At 40.3% G+C, this 26517-nt stretch overlaps 2 protein-coding genes across 2 annotated transcripts; one reads left to right on the plus strand and one right to left on the minus strand.

Annotated features, from left to right (window-relative positions):
• The first annotated feature begins 152 nt into the window (after positions 1-152).
• On the plus strand, positions 153-14268 carry LOC116451978 (radial spoke head 10 homolog B-like). Its single transcript, XM_032126021.1, is given in 20 exon segments — positions 153-1463; positions 2172-2247; positions 2473-2541; positions 2746-2919; positions 3467-3552; positions 4169-4289; positions 5074-5250; positions 5903-6044; positions 6526-6647; positions 7126-7315; positions 8028-8136; positions 8221-8300; positions 8401-8549; positions 9347-9454; positions 9767-9940; positions 11144-11195; positions 11717-11827; positions 12915-13110; positions 13508-13603; positions 13605-14268. Coding segments are annotated over 20 exon segments (2718 nt in total). The 5' UTR covers positions 153-1179; the 3' UTR covers positions 13807-14268.
• CCZ1 (CCZ1 homolog, vacuolar protein trafficking and biogenesis associated) lies at positions 14038-26406 on the minus strand. The gene is made up of 15 exons (XM_032126022.1): positions 26208-26406; positions 24481-24578; positions 24261-24354; positions 24089-24163; positions 23024-23071; positions 22672-22755; positions 20526-20701; positions 20217-20298; positions 19998-20059; positions 19396-19507; positions 18774-18807; positions 18301-18418; positions 16642-16800; positions 15480-15607; positions 14038-14372 (listed from the first exon to the last, which is right to left on the minus strand). The coding sequence occupies exons 1-15, from the start codon at positions 26307-26309 to the stop codon at positions 14317-14319; spliced, it is 1428 nt and encodes a 475-aa protein (XP_031981913.1). The 5' UTR covers positions 26310-26406; the 3' UTR covers positions 14038-14316.
• Between the last annotated feature and the right edge of the window lie 111 nt (positions 26407-26517).

Consider the following 26517-nt stretch of genomic DNA (forward strand, 5'->3'; position numbering starts at 1 on the left):
TCGTGTTGCGTGCGGAGCCGCAATTCCGCAGTCCTGCTCTGCCCGGGTGGGAGCCGGCCCGGCGGGGCCCTGGGCCCGCGGCGCCGTTGTCATGGCTACGGCAGCGCCGCCGCACTGCGCCTGCGCGGGCCGGAGGCGCTCGGCGCGGGCTCGGTGAGGGCTCCGTAAGGGCTCGGCACGGGCTCGGTAGGGGCTCGGCCCCGCCGTCCCTCAGCCGGGGCTCGGTGAGGGCTCCGTAAGGGCTCGGCCCCGCCGTCCCTCAGCCAGGGCTCGGTAAGGGCTCCGCACGGACCAGGCCCCGCTGTCCCTCAGCCAGGGCTCGGTAAGGGCTCCGCACGGGCCCGGCCCCGGCCCCGCCGTTCCTCAGCCAGGGCTCGGTAAGGGCTCGGCCCCGCTGTCCCTCAGCAAGGGCTCGGCACCCGCCTGGCCGCGCCGTTCCGTGGGACGGGTTTGGCACCGGCCTTCCCCCGTCCTCCCCCGCTCAGGTGCCGGGGCTGCGGTCACCCGGCGGTGCTGAGAACCCGGCGCGGGCCTGAGGCTGTCCCTGCCAGCCCTCGCCACTGCAGCATTGGCGGGCTGGGTTCCTGCGCTGCCAAGCGGTGATACCCGGCTGTGGTTCTGGCAGTCCTGTAACCTTCAGGTAGCTCTCAACTGGCAAAATAACTACAAGCTAGAGTGGTTATGCTGTGCTGTGGTTCAATCTGCAACTCATAACTTGGAAGGCAAATTAAATCAATCACAGTAGTGCAGCTGTATCTTCCAAGAACTTGCTGAATGCATATCTTTGAGAAATGGCTTTCAACTTTTCCATGTAATTAAATCTAATAGACACCTAAAAATCGAGTAAAGGTGATCTCCATGTGGCAAAAGTAAGTCTGCTGACAACACTTCCATCACAGTGGTTTTGGTGGAAGACTTGGAGGTAATTCACAGACATTGCTCCCTGTTTACCCTGTGGCCTCCCTGCCACAAGCTGCCACCCCTGCCTTGAGGAACTGCTGTTACAGAAATAACTTAAATACATGAACATATAATGACAGAAATACTGATTTTTTTTTTTTTTTAGTTGTCTGTGTTTTGGGTTTTTTAACTAGTTTATGAGGTAAAAATACTTATATAAGAGAGAAGTAAATTTTCATTTTTCAGAAGGAAAATACACATTGAGACAGTTCAGTAGCTATGCCAAAAGGCAAGAAGAAAGATGTCAAGAAGAAAGATGTCAAGAAGAAAGATGCCAAGAAAGATGGTAAGAAGGAAGCCGGTGAGAAGTCAGAAGAATCTATAGGTCCTACAGCTGAGAGTAGCTTAACAATGCAGCCAGATTTGCAGAATGAGTCAGTGAGTGAAGAAACTCAGGCAATTCCAGAGGCACCAGACAAAGAGGTAGAGGTAGAGGAACCACCAGTCCAGCCTGTTCCCCTGTTCCACGAGGAGCCTATTCTTGCTCAAGTGATTATAAAAAGGTAAACTTCTTTCAAATACAGCAGTGAAGTCAAGAACTCTCATTTAAGTATCTCTGCTGTAGCCAGTGTCATACAAACACAGATTTGACTCTTTATTTGAAGCAGAAAATCAGGTTATTCAGACCTAGTAGCAGTGACACCTTAGGAGACATACATGTGGAATTCTGCTGCCTTCTTGCATACTAGAGTGCTGCTCATGCTCTCTGTCTGCGAAAACCCTCATTGTTTTAGCTTGTTCACCTTCAATGAAGTTTTGTTAAAATATATAGATGATGAAGAAAATATATCATGTAATCTTTAGTTGCTGCTGCTGCCTTTTAATGCTTAGGGCTGCTCATATCCCTTCAGAATATCCAAAACTGAGGAAGCAGGTGAATGGCGATGTTAACAAAATCCTTTTGTATTTCAAGAGAACTATATGTAATTTTCATATTCCAGCATGCCTGGCTGTAAGGTAGTAAATGCTACCAATGTGATTTTTTTCCTTAATTGGTGGAATTATGGGTCTGAGGCAACACAAAAATTACATGGAATATTACAAGGAAGGTTCAAAAAAATTGGAAATTTTCTTGTAGTTCATTATTCTACATAAGATGCAACAGCTGACCTCTGTGTAGACTGTGGTAAATCAAAGGTCATTTATTATATGTGATTTAGATCTTTTAGCAGTGACTTGAAATCTTCATCTTTAGTTTGTTTTCTTTGTAGCTATGAAGGTGAAGAAGTTGATGGATTCTATGAGGGTGAAGGATTTATATGTTTTGAGGGAGGAAATACATACAAGGTGAGTGTATAAATTTAAAAAAAAGATAGTAGTGGAATAAGTTCTCTCTCAAGAGCACTGAGAAGCATTGAAAGCTCTGTTAATTTCTGGCAATAAAACTCTTGATTTGAAACCAGTAGTTGGAGGGGAATTAACATGTCATTCTTTTGAAACCTTACAGTTGCTGTAGGCTTCAGCTGGGGTAAGAATAAATCTGCAAATGATGCTATTCTCTTCATTTTGAAGGGTCTATTTTCTGAAGGACGTATGGATGGACAGGGCACTTACACGTGGGCTGATGGAGTAAAGTACGAGGTAAAGCACAATTTAAGTTATAACTGAACACAGTTGCACCAAGTTAGATGTGCAAACTGAAGGAAAGTAGAGAAGTTGCAGTAATTGGTACAGTACAGGTGGTGACTGCAGAGCTGTGACAGCAATTTCAATCACAAGCCTGACTTGTCCCAGGAAGCTGGGGAACAGAGTCTTAGTTTTTAATGTTGTAATTTAATCTTTCAGGGAACATTTATTAAGAATGTGCAGATGCTTGGTGGCCGTTATACCTGGAGTGATGGCAGTGTTTACGAAGGATCAATCAAAGATGGACTTAGGCATGGATATGGATTTTTTAGGAGTGGTACTCATCCAATTTCTTACCATGGTGATTGGTGCAATGGCAAAAGACATGGAAAGGTCAGTAACAACTAAATGAGAGTGTGGGCTCGGGTGATGCCTTCAAAACTAGCAAGTGTTACTGTGCAAAGATTTTGCAAAAGTATTTTGTTCTGTTGCATGGTCTTATGCTCTGTGGAGATTTGTTTCTCCTGGGGAGTTTTTCTGAGGTTGTGAATACAGTTAATACTGTAGACCTACTGTTGGAAGTAAAATTCTGAATGGGTCAGAAAACTGATCTACCTCAGAGTGAGTACTGTAATTAAGATGCCAAGGTTAGCTCTCTTAAAGTATTTCCAAGGGGTTTGTAAAACATGGTAGACTTTGATGTAATGTAATAGGATTTTTCTTTTGAACACTTAGTGTTTTCTAAGGTCTTACCTAATATTAATCAAAAGAGGTTGCTTTTTTAATTTAATTGTATCCCTTCAGTTGCTTTCAGTACAGTGAATCAAAGTGACTCTTAAGTATTAGAACGTGATTACAAGTGTCATATAATTTGTATGTGGTGTTTTATTCATGTAGATGAATATTTAGGTATTTAAATTGACTAAATTCTTTGTTTCAGGGTGTAATTTATTATGATGAGGAACATACCTCCTGGTATTCAGGTGAATGGGTAAATAATGTCAGAGAAGGACAGGGATTGAGACGGTAAATATGATAACACTTGTTCTTACCCTCACATTTTTTATTTTATGTGTCTTATGTTACAGTTTCATGTGTTGTTTAAAAGGGGTACAAATGCTGTCATTTCATAGTAGTGTGTACCTTCTGCAGTGGAATAAAAAATGTACAAAGTGCTTTGTGATAACAAAGCTTTCTTTTAAGTTTATTTTTATGTGCAGTGTTTCTACTGACCATTTGCACAAAACAATAGGTAAAGACAAAATCCCAAATCAGCTGTGGTTAACCACAATTCAAGATTTAAAACCAAACACACTCAATTGATTTGAGCAGATGGAGGTGCCTTATGAGTAAATCACTTATCTATAGAGTTACATATAAACAAATATTTTTAATAGCTATGGCAAAGACTTTTTGGGAAAAGGAGCTGGTTAATATTTTTAGTGATTTCTAAATTAAAAATAGGAGGTAAACAGTGGCTACTCAAACCTCTGTATCCATGTCATAATGAGTCAATTTTCAATTTAATGCTTATATTTAACCTTAATACATTCTAAATTTATTAGCAACGAGGTTTCACATAAACCTTTCATAAGATCAGCATAGAATTTAGTGTGAATTAACTTTTGTTGTTTTTTTGCAGCTACAGGTCTGGAAATACCTATGTAGGTCAGTGGAAGAAAAATCTACGACATGGACATGGAAAAATGACATGGCTGGCAGCTAATCAAGAGTATACAGGACAGTGGGTGTGTGGCATACAGGTATTCATTTCTTCCCCAGAAACCTTTCTTTAGTTCAGCATCTGTCCACTGCTCTAGGAAAGCTAAATAGGGAGTTTTGTGCAATATCAAAGGAGCTTTGTACGATTTTTGCCAGTTGAGATAGCAGAAACATGTTCTTTATTGTAAATTGATTCTCATGTTAGCAATATTAAAATTGTTAAAAGGCTTTGATTTAGTCTTATAAAATCAAAATTTAATTCCTAGTGGAAAATATAAACATTATTCAATTTTAAAAAAAGTTAAAGAAGTGTTTGTGACTTAGCTTGAGCTATGACTTCAGCAGCAGGTATATGTGGCAGTTTATTTCTGTGTCACCTGTGAAATACTAGGCCATACTGTTCCCTCTTGGAAAAGTTTTATGATGGAAGACAATTTTGTGGCATTTTCACTTCCTTCCATTTATTATTCTGTTTCAAAAAGAATGTGAGCTACTTGCTCTGTCTTTTCACTCTGCTTAAAATTGTCAAGGAGTCCAGCTTGTGTAATATCCTGGCTCTGTGGCATGGTGTTCCTCACCTGGCTGTTCAGCACTGTGGGAGAAGGATTTAGGGAGGAAGGGCGGGTGACTTTAGGAGTCCTGTGGTAGAGCTTGCTCAACTATATGTTGATGCACTGTATCCTCTGGGCGCTTCTCCCGTGCACCTTTGTAGGATGTAGTTCTGTGCCTGCTTTGAAGTGCTGCAGCCATTAGCTGGGGGCTTTTATTTCAGAGAATTGCCAAAGTCTGGACCTATTTTTTTAAACACACTGGGGTTTTTTTCAGCATGGATTTGGCACCCACACATGGTTTTTCAAGGCAATGCATATGTCTCAGTATCCTCTGCGGAGTGAATACATCGGTGATTTTGTAAAAGGGAAGCGCCATGGACGTGGCTTGTTTATATATCCTAGTGGAGCAACGTACAATGGAGAATGGGTTTGTGATAAGAAGCATGGCAAGGTGAGGATTGACAAAACTGCAGACAACAGCAGAGCAAACTGTTCTGCTCTGTATAGAGGATCTCTAGATTTCTTTACAGCAAATTACATTCAGTTTGCAGTGTGGATGGAATCCCCACACAAAGGGCAGAGAATCCACTGAAAGCAGTAGGAGTATTTCCAAGGACACAGGTTGAGTCTGTGGTTAGATGTGTTTTGTGTGTACAAAGACATACATTTCACTGTGGAGATTTTCAGTGCAATAGGTGCATCTTGAGTTTTGCAGTGGTTGGTCAGAATTTCACAGTTCCACAGCGAACTAATGGATTTCAAGCTGTCTTTGCACAGAGAGGTTCTTACATAAAACAGCCTTTTGCAAAAACTCTGAGTGGAGTGCCACATATGCAAACTAAGGAGTGCAAACAAGTCCTTCTATATGGGGGAAAAAACTTTTCAAATATATATATAGGCAGTTCTTTATCTCAACAATGTACCTATTTAATGGGTGACAAAATGCATTATAAAAGACGGTAGGAAAAATTATTTTGCTGTATTTTATTTCATATATTGCATTTTAGCCAAGATTCTGAAAAGGAAATTGGACTGGGAGCATTAGTTTTGCTTTGCTTTGCTTTTTACGATCTTTGTTTTACATTATGTTAATCTGTCTGTAGGGTGTGTTTGTCTCCCCGAATGGTCAAGTGTTTCAAGGAGAGTTCATAGACAATCATCCAGTGGAATGTCCTGCTCGTCAAGGGGCTGCTGTGGAAGCCAAACAGCAGAGAGCCACTGGCACAAGAAGGTGTTCTGGCACTGGTGAGCAAAACAAAATTTTACTTAACTTTGCTTAACAAAACAAATTTTACTCAGTTCACATTTTGTTGTTCCGTTTTCTGTAACATGAAACTGTTTGTACATACCCAAGAATCAGGCATTTCTTCAAAGAACTTAGATAAAAATGGAGGTCATGGTTTTTGCTTCCATGCAGCATTTCCTGTGAGTGACACTTGGAGTGGAGTGACACATCCACACCACAGCTTGTAATGGATGGAACACTGCTGTGTGAAAGTTTCACAGCTTATGTAATATCTGCATTTCCTTTTGGTTAGAGGTTGATTTGACAAAATTGCTCTTCAGTTGTTGTGCTGTTGGTTATGAAATCTCTGCTCCTCACTATGAAGGAATCTGTTGTTCCAAGTCAGTAATGTAAGAAGGAATAATACATGTTTTGGTTTTTTGTGTGTATATGCATTAAACTTTGTTTTAGTTTGTCTAACTTATTTTATTTGCATGATAGAAAAGACCATAATCATTAATGCCTTGGGAGAGACTTCTATTCTGAAATCAGATATTGAGTTGGATATATCTTTACTGCTTGAGTTGTTGCCAGTGGAAGACAGAGAGGAAGAAGTGAAACAAGTAAGAGTCTACCGTTTAATACTTGCAGTTTTCCCTTGTATTGTGTTTCATATTATTTTATTTCTAGTTTATTTGTGTTAAAGTAACTCTTTCCATTATTAAATTATTAAACAATTATTCAAAAATCTGAAGGCCATGAAAACAGAAAAGCAAAAAGAATTAATAGGCAGTATTGCCTCTTCTGAGCTTCCACTAAAAAAGGCCAATTAAAAATAGGTTAACATGTCTGGAAAGGCATTGAGCAACCAGCTTTAGGTACTCTGAGGTTTGTCTGCTTTCAGATAATAATTTATTTTTATCAGTCACCAAAACCCATGTATTAAAACTACTTTTGAGTAATGCTTTTGTGAACACTTAGCCTGGGATATGCTCTTCTAAGTTGCAAGGTCAAATAATTATCTGCCCTGTTACAGGATCAGTACAAACTGATCTCTGCTTGCTTTGAGATGATGCTGAAAACATGTCCTGCTTTATTTAGGTAGAATTGGCTGTGTTGATGCATATTTCAAAACTGAAAAATGCCTACCACTTCTACAGTGTCTTAGGCTATGGTCATTCTCCTGACAACAATAACACCCTGACTAAGCTGCAGTTTTGGAGGTTTCTGAAGGACTGTGAGTTTCATTTCTCCTCCGTAACTCTCGCTGAAATGGATCGGCTGTTGAGAGGTTTGTATTCCTCCTGATCCGGGTCTAGAATGAAAGAATTTTACTAGTAAGCTGTGGAGAGTTGGAGTGGCAAGGTCTCCTGGCAGCTCAGCTCTGGGAGTTAAGTGGCCCTGAGTCAGTACCTCTGTGCCTGTGAGTTGTCAGAGGATGAATTTACACATCTCTGGGCACTTCTGGTCCTTAGGTGAGAAAATACGAAATCGAAATACAACATAAAAAACTGCACTGAAGAGCCATCTGTTCAAAATACATATTCACCCCGGTCTTGCCATTACTATTACAGTTTTAAGAGGGAGAGAAGTAGGAGAAACAAATCTTTTTTTGTTTTTTTTCAGTGTTCTTGACTTTGGTTTGCACGTAGTATGGGTTTTTTTCATCCATAGAGCCAGTTAATCAATCAATTCCCTTTAGACTTGCAGTGTCCTTAGTATAGGAAGGGTTTAACTCCAGCTTTGAATCCCCTTCTATTTCTAGATATGCTGAGTGGGTGCATTTCTAGAAAGAGAATTGTCCAAGATCCAGCTATAGGTGGACAGTTCCCCCTTGACCTTTATTTAGAAGTGCTGTATTGTCTGGTCAGAGTCTTCCAGGAGTGTTGTTACACTGTGATAGGTGGAGATGGAGAGGATAAGAAGGGCTGACAAGTCAATATGCCTATAAGCATTTTAATGTACATGCGAACAGTAGAGATTTGGTTTTTTTAATTTTTTAGGTGATAAACCATTTGAGAGTATACATTGTCCACATGAGGTATTGGTGTTCAGAACATTTTTATCCTACCTTGTTCACCTGGCATTTCATATCTATCATGAAGAGTACAAGTAAGTTTCATCTTTTAGTGAAATTTACTTCAGTGTAATCAGCTTGAGCCTTCCTAGATAAGAGCATTTTTGTTTCAACTCTAGAGACGAAGTTCCTCATCTCTGTAAGTGTTTCTTAAAAATGATGTCCAGGAATGTTCTGCCCTCTGCCTGTTGTGTCCAAGGTAAGCAATGCTATTTTTTCTGTGCAGAATTCATTAATTAGTGCCACATGCATTACAGTTTTATTGTAACTGTTATTTTTTCCCCAATTCATTTTGAAAGGTCTCTTATTTTCTGGTGAACAATTCACATCTTTTGCCATGAGCTACATTGACAAATGCTGGGAAATATACAACAATTTTTGTAGACCGCATTCCAGGCCTCCATTTGAACCCACAGTGAAGATGAGGCAATTCCTCTGGATGTTGGCTGTAATAATCTAATTTTTTTTTGTTCTGTGTGATTAGATGTGCTTTCTTTGTTCAGTTTGTATGAGCCTTTTAAAATAGTCCCTGTGGCTTCTGCACAGTTGAAAAGTAGGAGTGAGGTTATTTGTGCAAGCTGTTCAAGGAACAGTAAAGGAACAGTTGTTCTACTGTTATTTACTAGTATTTATGCACTTTTTCAGGATTGAATTCTAATTTTGTACTTTATAATTTCATATAATCAAATCCTAGACAAATGTGTTTAAAGAATATAAATATTTTTTTCCTGGTCCCCACTGTGTCTCCCTCTGCCCCCTGTATAAAATGTACATAGGAACATGTCCTATTGTTAGAACTCAGACTGACAGCTATTGAAGTAACACAGTAAACCATTTCAATAATGTATTTACTACAAGAAGAACATGAGGTTGTTTACTACAATTCAGTAATTTGGGGACAGATCAAGATTACTATGAAGGTCCCACTGATATGCCTGGGGTTTGGGTACTGTCACTTTATCCAAGCAATTTTTCATGAAGAAAAATCAGATGGAAAAACTGTAATTTTTTAATATTTTTGTTTATGAGCTTTCACAAGTTCTTTTGTGACACTGCTTTTGCAGTCCAGGGAAAATTCCCATAGGCTTCAGTAGGACTAGAATTTCACTCTGTTGTTAATTACGTATGTGGAAGTATCATTTGAAACCACTAGAAATTTTGGCACAGGCTTGAAAGGGAGGTAGATGAGGTCCATGTGGGGAATGCCTTAAGTGCTGTTAACATGTAACATTTATTCTTACCCAGGATTTTAAACTTCTCAGTGAACAATTAACTGCTTCAAGAGTTGTGGGAATATTTGTCAAAGTTGGTGCTTCCCTACCTGATATCACTGGTGTCAACCTGGATCTGGAGGTGTGTATGGAAAAAACCCATAGTTCATTGCTACAGGAACAACTAAAATTGCTTTTAAAAACAAAAATCAGTGCAGTGTTTTAGCTCAATATGACTTATATAAAGTGTAACACATCATATCCCCTCCTGAATGTTTTAAGCTTTGGCTGTTTCCAGTTTTTCTTCAGAAGAAGGGATGTTTGACTAGATAAATGAGGCCAGAGAGACTTCACTAGCACTTCTGAGTTCTTTGCTTGCTCAGGTACCTAGGCCTGTTAATGAAGAGATTTTGTAAAAATGAACTAATTTACCACTGCATTTGTTTTACTCTAGATGGTTTTTCTGGAATTTTTTGAAGCTCTTCTTGAATGTGCATTGGTGTATGTTACTGAGGATATGATCCTGGAGAAAGCAGCTCAAGATGATCAAAAAAGAAGTAGTGTTGAAATCAAGGAGTTCTCCAGGAAAACTTCAGCTGTGTCTCTCACAGAATGTTCTCTGCCCCAGGTAAAGTTGATGCAGACCTGTTGAGTGTTGCTATGTGTCCACTTAGAGGGCAAAGTCAGGCCCTGCAAATGTTCTGTTTCCTGTCCGTGGAAACCAATTTCTTCTTTTTCCATAAACAATCATTGGATTGGGTCCTTCTGCTTTTTCTCCTTGTTGGTACCTTTAATTGTAACATCAGCATAGACAATTTTAGCACATTTGCCCATTTTCCTAGATAACTATATATACACAGAGTACTTCTGAAGGGGAACTGACAGATTGGTTGGCTGGTGAAAGATCTGGCTCTCCTGCATTAAGCTGAATGTCTGAAATTGTCCTGTAAAAATGGCATTCTGTTGTATGTAGCAAGCCTTGCTGTTTGCCAGCAGTTAAGCTGTCCTCTTTTTCTTTTTACTAAACTTCTGAATAAGAATTTTATAGGTTGTAAGATGCTGCCTGTGACACTGGTGCAATTTGGGTAAACAGAGTAGTTGAAGGCATGAATTAGAATTGTTATTGTTTGGAATTATGCACAAGATGAAAGTATTTTTGTTAATTCAAAGAGTATTCACAAACACATAATTTCACAGCCTCTGTAGGCCAGTAGTGCCACTGTACACCACCACTTCCCATTCTTTGGCCAGTTGTTCCCACCCTATGGACCCATTCCATTTCATCACTGCAAGCAGTGACACAGTTGTACACTGAAGTGGTCCAATTAAAATAGTAAAGAAACAAAAAGAAAAATCCTAATTTAAATGTATTGAGGGTAAAATTCTTGCATTACATTTCATTAGTGCACCTACAGCAGGAGTATAATTGGTACAGACATAAGTGATGACATTTCTGAGGCAGCTGAGCTGTATGCTCAGGAGCAGATGAACAATAGATGAACAATATGTAGAGCAACATGTAAGAACAGAGGAACAGGTCAAAGAACAGGAGCTTTCATTCTCTGTAGTGCTGTCTTTCCCTGGCTCTGAAATAGGATAATCCTACTTGCCTGGCTGGTATCAAAGGTAAAATGTTACCTGGTAGTACTTGAAAAGGTGAAACACCCCTGCAGTTTAAATGTTTTGAGATAGGCATGATTGCAGGATGCATTTGGTTGGCAGAATGCTTTGTAGATGGGAATTTGCATGACTCAAAGGGACTTGGGATTTCACTTAGTAATTTGAACACAAGCCCAGACATTTAGTAACTGAATTTAAAACTTCTTGCCAGCCACCGAGACCTTGTGAAGGCACACAGCTTGCTTGTCTACCTTCTCTACTGGGTGAGTACTGTATAAAGTGGCTACAAAACTACGAAGTGGCTAGAGGAGATTCACTTTTTCTGCAACTTTCAAAACAATTAAACAGGAGCTGATCATGGAAACAGCTGATAAATTGCAGTTACAGAGGGCAGCTCCATTCAGTTTGGCAATTATGGCAAGGTTTATGTTTAGCTTTCCATACCTGCTGTACACAGATAGCTCGGCAAGTTGAAATCTCTGAATCTTCTGTGCTTTTTAATTAGAAGCTATCACTTTTTCCTTAAAAATAACTTTAAAGGCTTTTTAAACCTTAATTCTTCCTGTTCTGTCCCACTCATTTGGGCATGGAAACAGGAGATTGAACTCTGCATTGTGCCTTCATTAGAAACAAACTTTTCATCATTTCTTAAGTATTTTAACCACAGGTCTGGCTGTCAGGTCAGATGACAATCTATATTTATTTGTGCTGAAGATCAAACTTGGTATTTCACGCACAGAATTAAAGGCCGAGTAATTTTAATTTTCTTTATTTGCAATATCAGAAACTCTTCCCTCATTTCCCACAACTCCTGGAGAAAGCAAATATGATGTGTCATTGCCCAATGAGGATGTAAAAGAAGAACAGGATTCCTGTCCAGAAAAGGAATTCTCAGGTAAAACAGTCCTACTGTTTTAGAACTTAACACACACACACAAATCTCTTGTAGCTCTTGAATTGTGAAGTTTTAATTGTATATGCAGATTTCAGCTTGTCACAAGAGGGCAGTAAATGAGCATTAATTCTGGAGAAAGATTTGTAAAAAACTTTAAGTATTTTTAAAAATAAGAAAATAAAACTTCATGATTAAATGAGACATTTAAAGACCAACTTACATAGTTTCCTCAAATTTAAAATGCTACATTTTATTTGTAGGGCATCTATAAGCTGTAATTTGTATTTACTCTATTGAAGCTCAAGCTGCAAGCCTGTCTGTGGAGTGTCCTGGACAATAAAATGTATTACTGCTATGTCCTGCTTCTTTTACTTAATATAAGAATTATTATTAGTGGTGGTGCCACCACTAGCTGGGACAAGAGGCCTTATGTTAGGACAGGCCAACATTCATGCAGAAGAGATATCAGTAAGAGCACTTTGGTATGTTGAGGGTCCTAGATTTTTGTGCCATCTTCCTTCCAGCTGATTAGCAGATCTCATCTGGGTTGGTTTTTTGTGTTTGTTAAATGTTTTCTGCTGATACTGAACTCAAATCCAAGGACAAAGGTAGACAAGGATCTCTGTAGTCATCAGCTCTTCTGCTGAAATCTGATGGCTGAAAAGTTACACATCTGAAAAACTTCGTTCAGGGCCCATCACCTGGGCCTGGCCTGTTTCCTGGCCTGTTTCCTGACATGACAAGGGACACCTCTGTCCTTTCAGGTGGTCATGTTTGTTCCTCCCTTCCCCTGTGCACAGGAGTCACAGATACTGAACTGTCATCAGGTTACTGCAGAAGACCCTTATTACAGGATTAAAGGGAAGAGTTCATTGTCTTTTTGTGCCATTTCAAGGGCCAAGTCACTGAAGCCTCACAAAAGGGCCACCCACTTTCAGTTCAAAGTGTCTCACACCTTTCATCTTCTGTACCATGCAGAAGTCAGACCTTCCCCTTGCAGAGTATCAGAGCTGAAATATTGTAGTCCAAACCACATTTGAAACTGAAGTGCCCTGCTAAATAAACATGTTTAATTTGCATGTTGCAGATGAAGCAAAAGAAGACAAAGATGAACAAGACGAGCTATTGAGTCTGTGGAGGTGTCAGATGCAAACCTTTTTCACAACTAAGTTCTTCCCTGCTTTTGAGCATGAAATAGTGCTGAGGGAAAAAATAAAAGAAGTAAAAAAGGAGGATGCTGAATTAGCTGGGCTGAGAAAGATCCAAGCTGAGGAGCTGGCAAGGTGAGTGTTGAGTCTTGTCTGGCAGTACTGTTTTCAAAAATGAGAAGTGTGCTTAAGAAAGTATAGCATACTGTACTGGAAAAGAAACTCACCCAGGTATAATTAGTAACATACAGATTGTAACTCACGTGCTTTTTGTTACTGGCTGGAGTAACAAAGACAGGCTGCTTTCAGGTTACAAACTTTTAACTCTGGTATTTCCTGACACTTGGGTCCTGCTCTGTGGAAAGGCAGTTAAGACATATTTGGACTTGATGAGGTAATTAGAGACTTTCTGCTTCTCTACGCTGTGACACTTCATACTACTTATACTATGACTAGAGCTGTAGTTGCTTAGCCAGTATAAATCTGTCTCCCTCCTCTAGCAGTACCTCAAATTCAAATTTTGTTCACGCAGACTTATTGCTGAAAAAGAAGAAGAGGCAAAAAGGCGAGAAGCAGCTGCAGCAGAAAAGGCACTTGCAGAGTTAGAGAGTGTCAAAACGCTGAAAGGAAAGCCCAGGAGAGGAGCCTGGTCAAAGAAAGATACGTCCAAGAGAGGACCCTCTCCCAAGAGAAGTCTCTTGGCAAATAAAGAGGCCCCCAAGACAGAACCTTCATCATAAAGAGGCTCACAAGGCAGCACAGCCTGAGGAGGAAGAGGCAGCACCCACAGGTACTAAGCACCTGCTGACAAAATGTAAAATAAATAAATAAATCCTCTGCTGGCAACTACTGAAGCTTCCAGAAAGTACTCTCCAAATAAGGAAAAAACCCCCAAACCAAAACAAACCCAGAAGACCCTCACTTGTAGGAAGCATGGTTCAGCCATATGCACAAGAATTGCTGGTTTCAGAGGGAAGAGTCTTTTACACCAGGGTCTTGGGCAAGTGGTTAACTAGCAGGAAGTCACGTCACGCAAATGAACACAGATGCTCCTAAAGTGTAACAATTATTAGTTTTATTTTTCAGCAAAATATTCACATAACCTATCAGAATGGAATGGTACAGATGAATTCAGACTGGTTTTTAATTAGTTTGCACATAAACATTTTTAAAATTTAAAAATTTTATGGTCAGTTTACAGATTTTAGTAGAAATTTTGATTCTTACAAAGCAAGTATTGCTTTACTATTGTCATTATTCCAGTCAATAATATGACTAATAACTTCTCATGTTGAACAAGTGCCTGACATTGACATCTTCAATAAATCAGCCCTTTGCAGATCAATCCAAGAAGAAAATATTATTAAACTGTGTTGCACAAAGTTTCTTCACTTCTTCTGTTTAAAAAAAGAAAAAAAGATACATCAGTATGGTATTTTACAGAAACCTCCTCAAGAAAAACCCTGGGGATTGTCATGGAGAATATAATTAAATTCAAACAGAAAAAGCCCTAAGAGTTTCTAATGTAGAAATACACTTAATGTTGCTGTCTTCAGTAGGAGAAAGGCAAGTCTGACATCTTCCACTGCCTGAAAGCTGTGTTGTGTCTAAGTGGCTTAAGTGCAAATGATGGGCCTCTCACCAGACACTGCAACAGCAGCAGACTTGGCTTTACATAAGGAAGTATATTATAACCCCCTTTTCAGAGAAGGGAGGAATTAGGGTATTCTGTTACAGTAAATCAAGTCTGCAAAACGTTCACTTTGTGTTATTTGGTAGACAACACTTTCTAAGTTTATCAGGCACAGAAACACTCATTTACTGCTTCTGTATGCTAGGTTTGATGCTGAAACACAGTTATAGAAAGATTTCCAAGTTATGCAACTCATTCCTGATTTTAAAGTGTAGGTTGCTAGGCTTTGGTCCTGGAAAAGGACCAAATTCTTTCCCATTGTCTAAGCGAGCACAGTGCCTCCTGTTAAAACAGAGCCCTAGAATTCCTGCAAGTAAGATTCAAACAGATTTTTAGAGAAATAGCAATGTAAAAGCTTATTGCATCTTAATGGTAATTCTCACTCTCAGTCATAGTAAATCATTCTCAAAACCACATTAGAAACAAGATAGCGATGGATGAGGAGCACTGACAGGACAGCCACAATGTGTAAGTAACTACGCCCGGATCTGACAGATAAAAAGTCAGATGTAAATATATTCATCTCTCACCTGTAATACACTTTTTAAATTACTCCTAAACTAAGCTCACACTGCTGTCCTCTATTATTTGAAGGAGGAAGGATGACTGATTAATAATTAAGAATGCCTGCTGAATATTTATGCTGTCCTTTCACAGCTGGTAGTAGGCAGACCAAAACCTTAGGCAAACTCACCTGCTCTATCAAAGATCAGTCCCTCTCTAGATTTCTCATGAGATGGTTTTATTACTTCTCTAGGGACACACATTTTAGGAGTAACTGTGTTTAAAGGTAATAAGAAACAAACCTTACCATTAACTTCAATCAGATTTACATTTTTTTGATTCAAAATAACATACAGTTCTCGCTGGTCAGACTTTTTCCCAACTACCCAGTAATCACTCATCGCCTTCACAATAATTTCCTCGTCTTCATCAACTCTGAAAGAAGTTTTAAAAAGTAAAGAAGGTGGCAGCAAGTTCATCTTCAACAACTTTATCTGTAATCATTAGGAACAGCTCAATGTCAGAAATGTTGTGCAGTGTCAAAGAAAACATCAGTTCTAACTTGGCCAACATTCAGTCCAGCACGAAGGCTTCATAAATGGCTGCTTAGGACATCCCCAAATCAGTAATTTTTTCATTAGCCAAACACTCCAGTCCTCTGAAGAAAACTCCTCCATTCTGGCAAGAACACACTTCACAGAATGAGGATTTGCCACACAGTGACCAAATACGGAAAGCTGGAGATGGGTTGGTGATCCTAAGCTTTCACTGAACTGTTAAACCTGGACCTAAACTATGCTCAACAACTACATATATTCTATAAAGCTGTCACTAACCCAGTACTTCCATAACATGATGACACATGCTTTTGTCATTTACAGAAAAGTTAAAACCTTGTCCTTAAGCAGAGTGGGAAAATTGCTTGTTGCTAATTAGAGCATCAGGCATCCCAATCATTCAGCACTGTCATGATCTTCATTAACTTTTGTAGTTACAGAGGGTCTCTCCCACTTTGCAGCGTGATACCCATTGACAAGAAGCCACTTATCTTCTCTATCAGCAGGACTGCAGTAACTGCAAGGTTTGCATTTCATCCATTGTCTCACCCCTAGAGGCCACCAGCTGTGTCGGGGCAGGTATGACACAGGCAGAAGCAGGTGTCCCTGTCCTTTATACTGCTTTCCCAGATTAGACAGACTCTGGTGCTTCCCATCCCATTTGTTAGGACTACTCTGAAGCCTCCAATAGATGAAGTATTTTCTTTGATAGAGGCCCTGGCCCTCTTTTAAGTTATTTTTTTAAAAGGACAGTAGAAGGTTTTTTTTAAGATGGACTATTTCTAGACTAACACAAAATACCAAACATGAACAGACAGCCATCAACAAAGACTGGAAAACTCCACTCCTTTGAAAAACAACTAAATCTGCTTGACAGTAGGAGTTACAGACTACTTAATAGCTAAGCATTACCTGGAGAAGTCACTGTTGATGTCACCAAGAATCTTCATGAGGTCAGGGTGAACAGATGCAAGTGATACGCTGGGTGTTTTCCTCATGTGAATGGTACTTTTCTCTGCCAAGTTCATGTGATTGAAATAGATGAACTTAAATTGAGGTTCCTTCTCAGCCCTAGGAAGATTTAAAAAGAAAAAAAAAATTGTGTTTTGTGAATACCAACATGTTCTATAAGCACAGGCCTCCCAGAGATTGGGTAGTGAGCCAGTGCAAAGCTAACTTAGCCTGGAGTTATGTTCACACTGAAGGGACTTGTGGGATCAAACTTCATTTTAACACACTTTAAAAAAAAACAAAAGACAACCAAGCCTGCAGAACCAGCCAGTGTTTCCCTTTCTGCCACTCAGGCTGCCAGGAAACACTCACAGGGGAGTCTGAAGGCCTTGTTCCACTTCACAGTAGTAATTCATTTGCATTTTTCTAATGAACTGGTTTTTTCTCTGGCCCCATTTTGTTCCTGCTGCTCTCCTCTATGCCAGTCCAAGCTGCTTTGAATGGATCCTGGCTCTTTGAGCAATAAGTCATCTTCTATTCATGTATTTGTTATTTGTTACAACCATCATTTGTGTGGGCCAAGCAAGAGACTATTTTCAAACTCCTGCCTTGGCGGTCTTCCTCCATTTCCTCTTTTATGAAGTTAGTATAAAAACCTAGAGCTGTAATTTTTTGTAGAAGTCACAACAAATTCAGACTGACCAAAAACTGGCTGCAGAATTGGTACTTGAGGCAATGCATTATTTAGAACCAGGAGATACTGTGATGACACCACTCACCTTAACAAACAACCAGATACCCCTGCTCTCTGTCACCCACATGCATTAGTGTCAAGGAACTGTATCATGTTTTCAGGACACCATGGCATTAAACTTTTAAAGAGTTAAAGCTGCCAAAGCCAGTCCCAGATGACATTTAAAAACCCCAAGTTTAATGATTTAGTAGATTGGCACAATTTCAAGCACATCCTATTCCATCCTGTGCGATTTTGCTGATTTGGGATGGTACCACTAAGTTCACTCACACACCCATCTTTGGTTGAATTCCTCTTATGTTGCCATATGTGGTGCTGTTCTTGCTTCCCCAGCTAATAAATCTATCAAAAAATAGATGCAATTTTATTGCAAGACAGCTGTAGTTCTAAGTGAAGTATGAAGCATTAAAATCCTTTTTCTTTTGACTGTTTTTTGTCCCTCAAGTAATTACCTTAGTCCTGCAAAACAGAAAACAAAAAAGACCTTTTTTTCCTCACCAACTATACATGGCAACATTTCAAGAAGCAGTAACTCTGGAAAAGTCCTCAGCTGTAAAGCTTCCACTGTAACCAAACTAAAATTCCTAAAACTAAATTTACTCACTAAAATTCCCATTTCAGCCAGACAATAAACATTTGTTCCTAAATTAGTAACATCTATTGTTACTTCAGAGAGACCCAAATATGCAACAATATGCACTTCATAAACTCTTAAAGATACAGAAAAGTAGACAAGCATTGTTTTAAGTACACCATTAATGCTTTCAAAATTTGGGCTCATGTTACCATTATTTAAGCAGTTCATTAAACCTAACTTTTCACCAACTAATGAGGGAATGCAACAGGCAAAGAAGTGTAGTACAAACCCTGATATTCTCTTGTTGATGTTGTATTGTTCACATATGTCTGATGCCAACACTGTGAGCTGAGGCCCAACAATGCTGTCCAGTTTTCTGCAAAACTCCAGCGTGGGTGGAATTGAAGCTGTGTCAGGCAGAGAAAAGGGAGAGGTGAGATTCTCTTCCCACAGCTGAAGGTACAGTTTCTGTAGTTGTTTTCTTTAAACATCAGTGAGAGTCCAAGAACAAATTTCTCCCATAATTAAAACCTCAGGGGTGATTTTAAAAGTGGCTACGTGAAGCAGTGTTTAGAAATTTTATTGTGTAAAATGAGTTACTTATACCACTGGAACAAAGATGAAAGACTGATAAAAGCACTCATGAAAAAGAGACTCAAGTAACAAATTAATGTGAGTATTTTTCAAGAGTAAAACAAGCTGCATGTCAAAGTATTTTGCATATAAAATCTTGGCAAATAATTGATGCTAATAGGTACTTACCATCAATCATAAAGCAGACAGCTGCACTCATGGCCTGGAACAAAACAAAAGCAAAAAAACCATTTACAGCAGATTACTTCAGCTAACTCAAATAAATGACAATACTTCAGTGAGGTCACACACAGGTGAGAAGAAATTTAAAAATCTTTTTTAAAAGTAACACTTCAACGGGATAATCTTTTTGCAGTCTTGTAAAACAAAGGTTAGCTATGATTTTAAAATTCAGCCCAGTTAACAGTTTTAGGGGAAATACACAACTTGCAAAAATGCACTTACACAAAGATGTCTGCAAGAGACTCCCATTTAATGTAAAAAAAAATTTTTGTTTGTTTTATTGATTAATCCTATCTAAAACCAGGCATGAAATCACTTACAGCAACTGAAGGCTGGTATTTTGTTTTAATAAAACAATTGTTTGCTTTGGACAGGGTACAGGAGAGGTGAAAAGAGAATTCAGGGTTTAAAGCTTGTTCCTAGAAATGCCAGTTTTCTGTCTCTTTGCTTTAACCTGGCCTTATTCGTGCACCTGTCTATACAATTCCTAAGTACTTCACATCATTGTCACCTTCATTGCATAGAGATTCCTAATTCTGTGGAGTAATTGCAGAGGAAACTGTACTACCTTATAAACAATTAAGTGAAGCTCTTCGTAAGTGTCATCAGTGTTAACAAATATTTTGGGGAAACGGCATTTTGTCTCTGGATCATTGAGATTTAAAGGTCCAGTAAGAAACCTAGAAAATAATTCAACAGGTGAGAGGTGATGAATTCTTGTATTTCAGTTTCTTGAATTTTACAGATGTTCTCCAAACCTGCAATTCTCATGATTAAGGATGTCCAAACCCACAATTACTCAAAATAATGTTGTCTGCTTGTTTAAGTACAGAATTCCTCATTGACATGCTGACTACAGAGGAATATCAAACAGATAAATCCTAGATCAAATCTACACCTTTGTCTGGAGTGCTTGACCAAAAAGAAATTATTAGAACAATTCCCAAATTTATCATACAATGCATTAAGAACAATGGGAAGAAAAATAAATATGCAGGAATGTTAATGAAGCATTTTCTCTTTTTTCCAGAGGTCAAGTTTTATACTGCACCAACTACTGTGCAACCTTCTGGAATGAACTGTGTGTGGAATATGTACTCAAAATACACACACTCCTCCCAAATGGTTTGCCCTGGGGGGAAGAAGCAGTGACAGTGAAGCAGGACCTACCTTCCGTAGTGTTGTAGATTTCCTGGCATTTCAGCACGTATGGGAGAATCTCTTCCCGCTAACTGAGGGGAAAAAGAACACACAGGAAAAACCAGCTTAGAGGCACAGAGAAGAGAGAGATTCCTCTTTGGTATTTGAGCCTTTAGTACCAGGTAAACAGGAAGAAAAAACCAAAACCACCCAACCACCTTCCCCGCCAAAACCCCCCAGCCCAACTACCTCAGGCTCCATGTGCCTTGGAAACAGAGATGTCGTGAGATATTTGTACAAAATTCTCATGTCATCTTGCTCCAGTCCACTCCTAGAACATTGTGGGGAAAAAGAAGCAAATTATGTCTGTGCTGCAGTTCGGACCACACATTTTCCTCTAACTAGCTCAGACCAATGCCTTTCTTACTGAATGGTAGCCTGACTCATATTTTCTCATTTTCATCCAACTCTGTCACTAATTTAAAAGCTTCTCTATTGTGACACTTACTCATAGGATTAGAAATTGAAGACACACAAAAGATTTACTGAAATACCTACCAGATAAGCTGGTCATTGTAGAGAAATGCAGTGTACTTGACTATGTTCAGGCTTTCTTCCATCCTATTAATAAATGACTGAATTTTCAAGTAAGTCATTTTATCCAGTGGAAAGAAGCTGATTCCACAAAACACATCCAGCAGATCACAAGACTGTAAGTGCAGTGTCTGCAAGTACTGAGAGAATGACAGTTGGCTTTTAGAATTCAGAAAACTGCCAAGGTGTAGATTTAAATGACAAATTTGAGTCTAATCCCCAATAATCTGGACTAACAATCAAAGAAAAAAAAATCCTTCCAGCACTGCTTGCCTGACACACTCCTTCATGTGGGGACAGACTTTTTACAAAGGTTTGTAGTGACAGGACAAGAGTTTCAGACTGAAGGAGGCTCAGTTTAGATTAGATATAAGAAAGAAGCTTTTTACAATGAGGGTGGTCACACACTGGCACAGCTTTCCCAGAAAGGTGGTGAATGCCCCATCCCTGGAAACATTCACAGCCAGGTTGGACAAAGCTCTGAGTAATCTGACCTAGCTGAAGATGCCTCTGCTCATAGCAGGGGGTTGGCCTAGATGACCTTTAAGGGTACCTTTCAACCCAAACTATTCTGTGATTCCATGTATGAGTGCATGAATGTGATTCCAAGTGTCACTTTGCTTTTATTTAATCATTATGACAACAGCTTTTAAGGAAAGTTCAAGATCTTTTGAGACTATAAGAAAGCAAAGCCTATCTTACTAATATTTAGTTTCAGATTCAGCTGTAGAAATAGGAACAGATAATTAGCTTTCAATGTGCAATGGAATAAATAATTTCTATTATTCACTTTCTTGACAGACTGTAACCTTTACCAAGAGATTTCAAATGCACTGTCAAGTGGTCTGTTGAAAGATGCTTTATCCAATGGCTCCCTCTACAGTCACTTCACATTACCAAATGCCCACAAGTAATACAGACCAACAGGGTGACAGATCTCTGCCACAGCTTATGTCTCTCTGTTTTAGCGATAAAAATCTATTTACTTCCTTTTTTGCCAAGGTCTATTTTTAATTTAGTCTGGACAGAAACACACACCAGCTCATCACGGTACTCCTTGTGCCAGTGGTGTTTATTCTGGAGTCTGCCACAAGTCTTAAAAAGAAACAAGCAAGACCCTCCCCAAATCCACAAGCAAAGCCTGTGCTTTAGTTTACACTGTCACAACACTGCTATTCTAAAAATCTGTTAAAAGAACAAAAATTTAAACACCTTTTTGCAGTGTCTATGCTCCATCGTTATCAGATATTCACATCTCTACCACAAAAGCACAAACTGCTGACCGCAGTCCTGTTTCCTTCCATGCAAACAAGAAAAATGGGGGCAGGCAGGCACTTTTAAAGTGTGATGAAACTTTTCATGCAGGAACTCAAAATTCTGCCAGATGTGACTATTCAATCAGTTACTTTATGTGAAAAATAGGTTTTTCTTTACATCCTTTCACTAAAATATCAGCTTTGAAACGACATTCTGAACACCAGTTATGATGTATGCAGTATTTCCTGAAGCCTTCTCAGGATTGGCTACTAATTCCACTTGGGGGGTGGAGGAGGGGGAGAAGTTAAAAATTTCAACTATTCTCTATTTCACAGCACTACAGGACTTTAAGCCTGTGCATGCAGCTTGTGGAATCTCCACCCATGGATGTTTTCAAGTCTCAACACCCAAAGCTCTGGGCAGGAGAGTTTAACTTCAGTGTTACCCTGCTTTGAGTAGGAGGCTGAACTGGATGACCTCCCCACATTCCTTCTAACCTCAATGATTCTTTAACAGTCACTCAAATAGATCTGCACAAACTGTTATCACAGTAACCAATTCAAACATTAAAGCAGAAGTTTGAAAGAAAGAACACAATTCCATCAGAAAAAAGATCCAACAGTTAAGTTGTTCCATCAAGCCATAACCATGCTTGTGGTTCAACTCCACTTAAAGAACCTTCTCCGTCAGAAAAAGCAGAAAGTATTTGACAAAATGAGTAATCACATACTTTGTGTTGACTCTACATCTTTTCCACTGCCTGTGTGTTATAGTCACACTGCTGCCACTTTTTTTTTGCATTTTATTTCCAGTGCAGAATCACACTGTATGTGCCTGAAAAATAAGGTCTTACCCGATGGAAGAACTTCTCTAGTCTCTCCTTTAGAACTTTCACACCCCCATCTTCCATGGCTTTCAGGAATGTACCATTGAAAAGCTAACAGTTTAAAGAAAAAAAAAATCAGTGAGTTGGGTAATCATTTACAGTAATTTCTTATAACTTGGCTATGAATATAGATTACAACACAGCTCCCATTCCTTAACACACTCCACATCAATCCAAATGTATCCCTTCTTTAGTGAAAAACATTTAGATTTGCAGAGTCCAGGTACATATGGCAGCAGAGGCAGAATACTTATGTGACACTGAAGTATTTCATGCTCTTGTTTTGTAAAAGGCCTTGAGCCTCCCGTGTTAATCCTACCTTGTACATGCTGTAGCACTGCTGGAGGACTGAACTATAAACCTTGTCCTGCAGGAAAGAGAGCAGCATTATCAGTAGGAGCTGTGAATTACAAGTATTTTGGCTGAGCTACACATAACATATTTTCAAAGAGTCAGCTAAGACACAAATTGGATAAATCAATCTTTGAAAATTTAAATGGCATTTTCAGTCAGCATCTAGAAATGTCTCTTACTTATAAAGTATGATTTCAACAAAGGGAGTCCCTTCCCCCCTCACATTTAGTACCAAAACCACTTTAAGAACTCATGCCAAGGATTCCAGTTACAAACAGTCCTCTTCCCTGAGGCCAGTGGTCAGTAACAATGAACCTCTTTCTGGCAGCTCTCTCTTCATCCAAATCAAAGGCTGAAGAACATGGGACACTACAGCTGATTTTATGGGGCTGAGATTTTAACCCAGACGAAAAAAGACTATTTTATCTGGCAAAATAGAGTCCCTGTGACACCAATCCTTTTCTTAGGACACAGAGAGGACCAAAAGTAATGCACACTGTAATGAAAAGGGGCAGGATAACCAACCAACTTTTTAATTATTATCCCACCCTGCCAAATACCCTTCTGGTATACAATTGAACAGACCTAATGATACTGCAGCTTGGACAAGAAATCCCATCATAGTTATGAGCTTTTTTGGTTTTTCAGATTATTAGTAAATATTACTAGCAGTCTCAAGAAAGTAGTAACATGTATACTTGCACCTAATAAAAATACATAGATTTAAGAACTTTATTAAACAAACATCCTCAGAAATATTCAGCCACTCCAAGCTAAAAGTCTCACAGCTGTATATTTCACCAGTGTTTATGGAATGATCTTGAACTGTTCTCTGGATAATTCTCTTTCTTGTGCTCTTCTTTAAACTTTACTGAAAAGTACTTTGCCCTTTTTCCATTTATGGAGATAGATATAGATATATATAAAATTAATCTGACAGCAGTTCAAGAAGAATCAAACTAAGATATTTCTAGAAGTACTCTTAAAATACAACACAACTCATTAAAAAAAAAGGAAAGTTCATTATTACCAGCAATTCTTCTTCCTGATATTCATAGACTGGCTTTCCATCTTTGTGTTTTTCTATTATGGGATTCCGTACAACCTAGGAAGTGGAACAGGCTGGTATTAGACAATGCAGAATGCATTGAGAACATTGCAGGATGGTGTTTTAGGAATATGCATATCACATGCATAAGTACCATGACCATCCAGAAGTTTTCTTCAGGTTCATGGAAAAACTGTCTATTCTTCTGTGTATGTAGGGATTTTGCAGGTTTTGTTGGGCTAAAGGTCCTGGAAAGAAAAAATATATGTAGATATAGATATTCATACATACTCACAACGAGAAGACATACAACTGAGATACTGAAAATACAGTGCTTGTACCAAAACAGTGAGCCATGCAATCAGACTTCCTACCTCGTGAACTGCACTATAGCTTCACATAGCCCCACATTTCTAATTTTTTCATTCTTTTCTACTTCATTTGGGTGATAGAAGAGAATCTTCTTTTCTTCCTAAAATTCAAAAAAAAGAATCCAAGCAAATGCATTTTAACAGAATCAAAGAATATTGAGTTCATGGTTTGCTTGTTTTTTAATCCCTTAATTACGTAGGCAGAATTTTATTTTGTACTAAAGTAGGCTTCTGTAATAACAGATAAAAGGCATATTAAGCACACGTAAGCAGTCAATCATCCCATGATATGTCAAAGTACTTCATAAATTGAAGGCTATTGAAATCACGGGCCCCAGTCATTTCTCAGCCTGTTCAAAGCAAGGCGAGCTTCAAAGCCAGCTCAAAGCATGGCAAGCTTCAAAGGCAGCTCAGATTGCTCCAGGCCTTGTCCAGTCATGTGTTCGATACCTCCAGAGATGGAAATTCCCCAACTTTCCAGCCCTGCTCTGGTGTTAGATCTCTTCACTGTGAAGAATTTTTTTTTTCTATCTCATCAGAATTTCCCTTCATCCATCCTCATTCTTCACTTCAAGAACCCAACTTCATCATGTGCCGCCATCCTTTAGGCAGGTGAGACTGCCCTCTGCCCCCTTTCCACATTGTCTCTCCTCCAGGCTGCACAAGTACAGGTTATCAAAGGCTCCTCTGGTACACCACAGACTGCACCCCCCTGACTGACTTAGGGGCTCTCCACCAGGCTATTTCAGTTTGCCAGTATTTTTCCTACTCTGGGAATCCCTGGAGGAGCACAGCACCCACCAGCAACCTCCCATGTGCTGGACAGAGGGGAGGCTTGGCTGGACCTGCTGAGCCACCCTCTCTCCCACAGCCACAAGCGCTCGCTGCTGATTCACGTACGACCTGTTGTTGTTCACAGACTCCCTGGTCCTGTTTTGCAGACCTGCTCCCGGCCAGTCCTCCCTGACCTGCCACGCTGAGCCAGATTATTCCACCCCACACACGGGACTTCGCTGAGCTCCACGAGGTTTCTGCCGGCCCAGTCGGCCTCAGCTCGCTGAGGGTCCCTTCGAACAGGACCTCATCCTCCAGAGGAACAACAGCTGCCCCCGCTCTGGAGTCACCCAGGAGCGTGCTGAGGACACGCTCAGCCTCCTCATCCTGTCATTGCCAAGCAGGTAAGTACACTGCTCTGTTCAAAAACTACTGAAGCCCAAGATTATCACATGAACCACGCAATATGCTGTTACCTAAAGCTAGTGACTAGAGCTTCTTAACTTCCCTTACTAAGAGACACAATGGCGAATAAACACTAGCAGTAAATTGAATGTAACTAAGCTAAACGGTAACCTTTCTACCATATTGTATCTACGTCGAGAAAGTTATTTTTAGAGAAAGTTAAAGCATCAGTAAAACAGTTGCTGACTGTCCAGCTCCTCATCTACAACATACGCCCTGCTGCTGACAACACCTCCGGTTACGGTTTCTGTTCGGTCTGCAGCAGTGACAGACCCCAGCAGGGAGGGCAGGCGTCCCCGGCCCCGCGGGTACCCGAATGCCGGGTGCGGGTGCGGCAGCCGCGGGCCGGGAGAAGCCGCAGCTGCGACCGCCTTTGTCCGGGGCCGCTCCGCAGGGACAGCGCCGAGCCCGCACCCACTGCGGCCCGGCCTCGGGCACGGAGGGACCGCCGCGCCTTCCCCGCATCCCCGGGCGCGACATCCTCCCGGTACCTCTCCCTCTTTGGGCCCCAGCTTGGGGTTGTAGATGAAGAAACTGAGGAGGGTCGGAGCGAGCTGCTTTTCCTGGCCGGCCGCCCCCGCCGCCGCCGCCATCCTGAGCCTGGGGCCGGCAGCCGCCAGACACCATCGGGGATCGGCCCGAGGCCGCCGCGGCACCGGCCCCGCCGCGCTTCCAGCGGCCCCGGCCCGGCCGCGGTTCCGCCTCCGCGCCCCGGAAGCGCAGCAGCGGCCGGGAAGCGCTCCCGGCCCAGGCGCCTCGCAGCGCCCCCAACGACGGGCGCGGGAACGGCGGGCGGGGGAG

Source organism: Corvus moneduloides, chromosome 16 (assembly GCF_009650955.1).
Source record: "Corvus moneduloides isolate bCorMon1 chromosome 16, bCorMon1.pri, whole genome shotgun sequence".
NCBI lineage: Eukaryota > Metazoa > Chordata > Aves > Passeriformes > Corvidae > Corvus > Corvus moneduloides.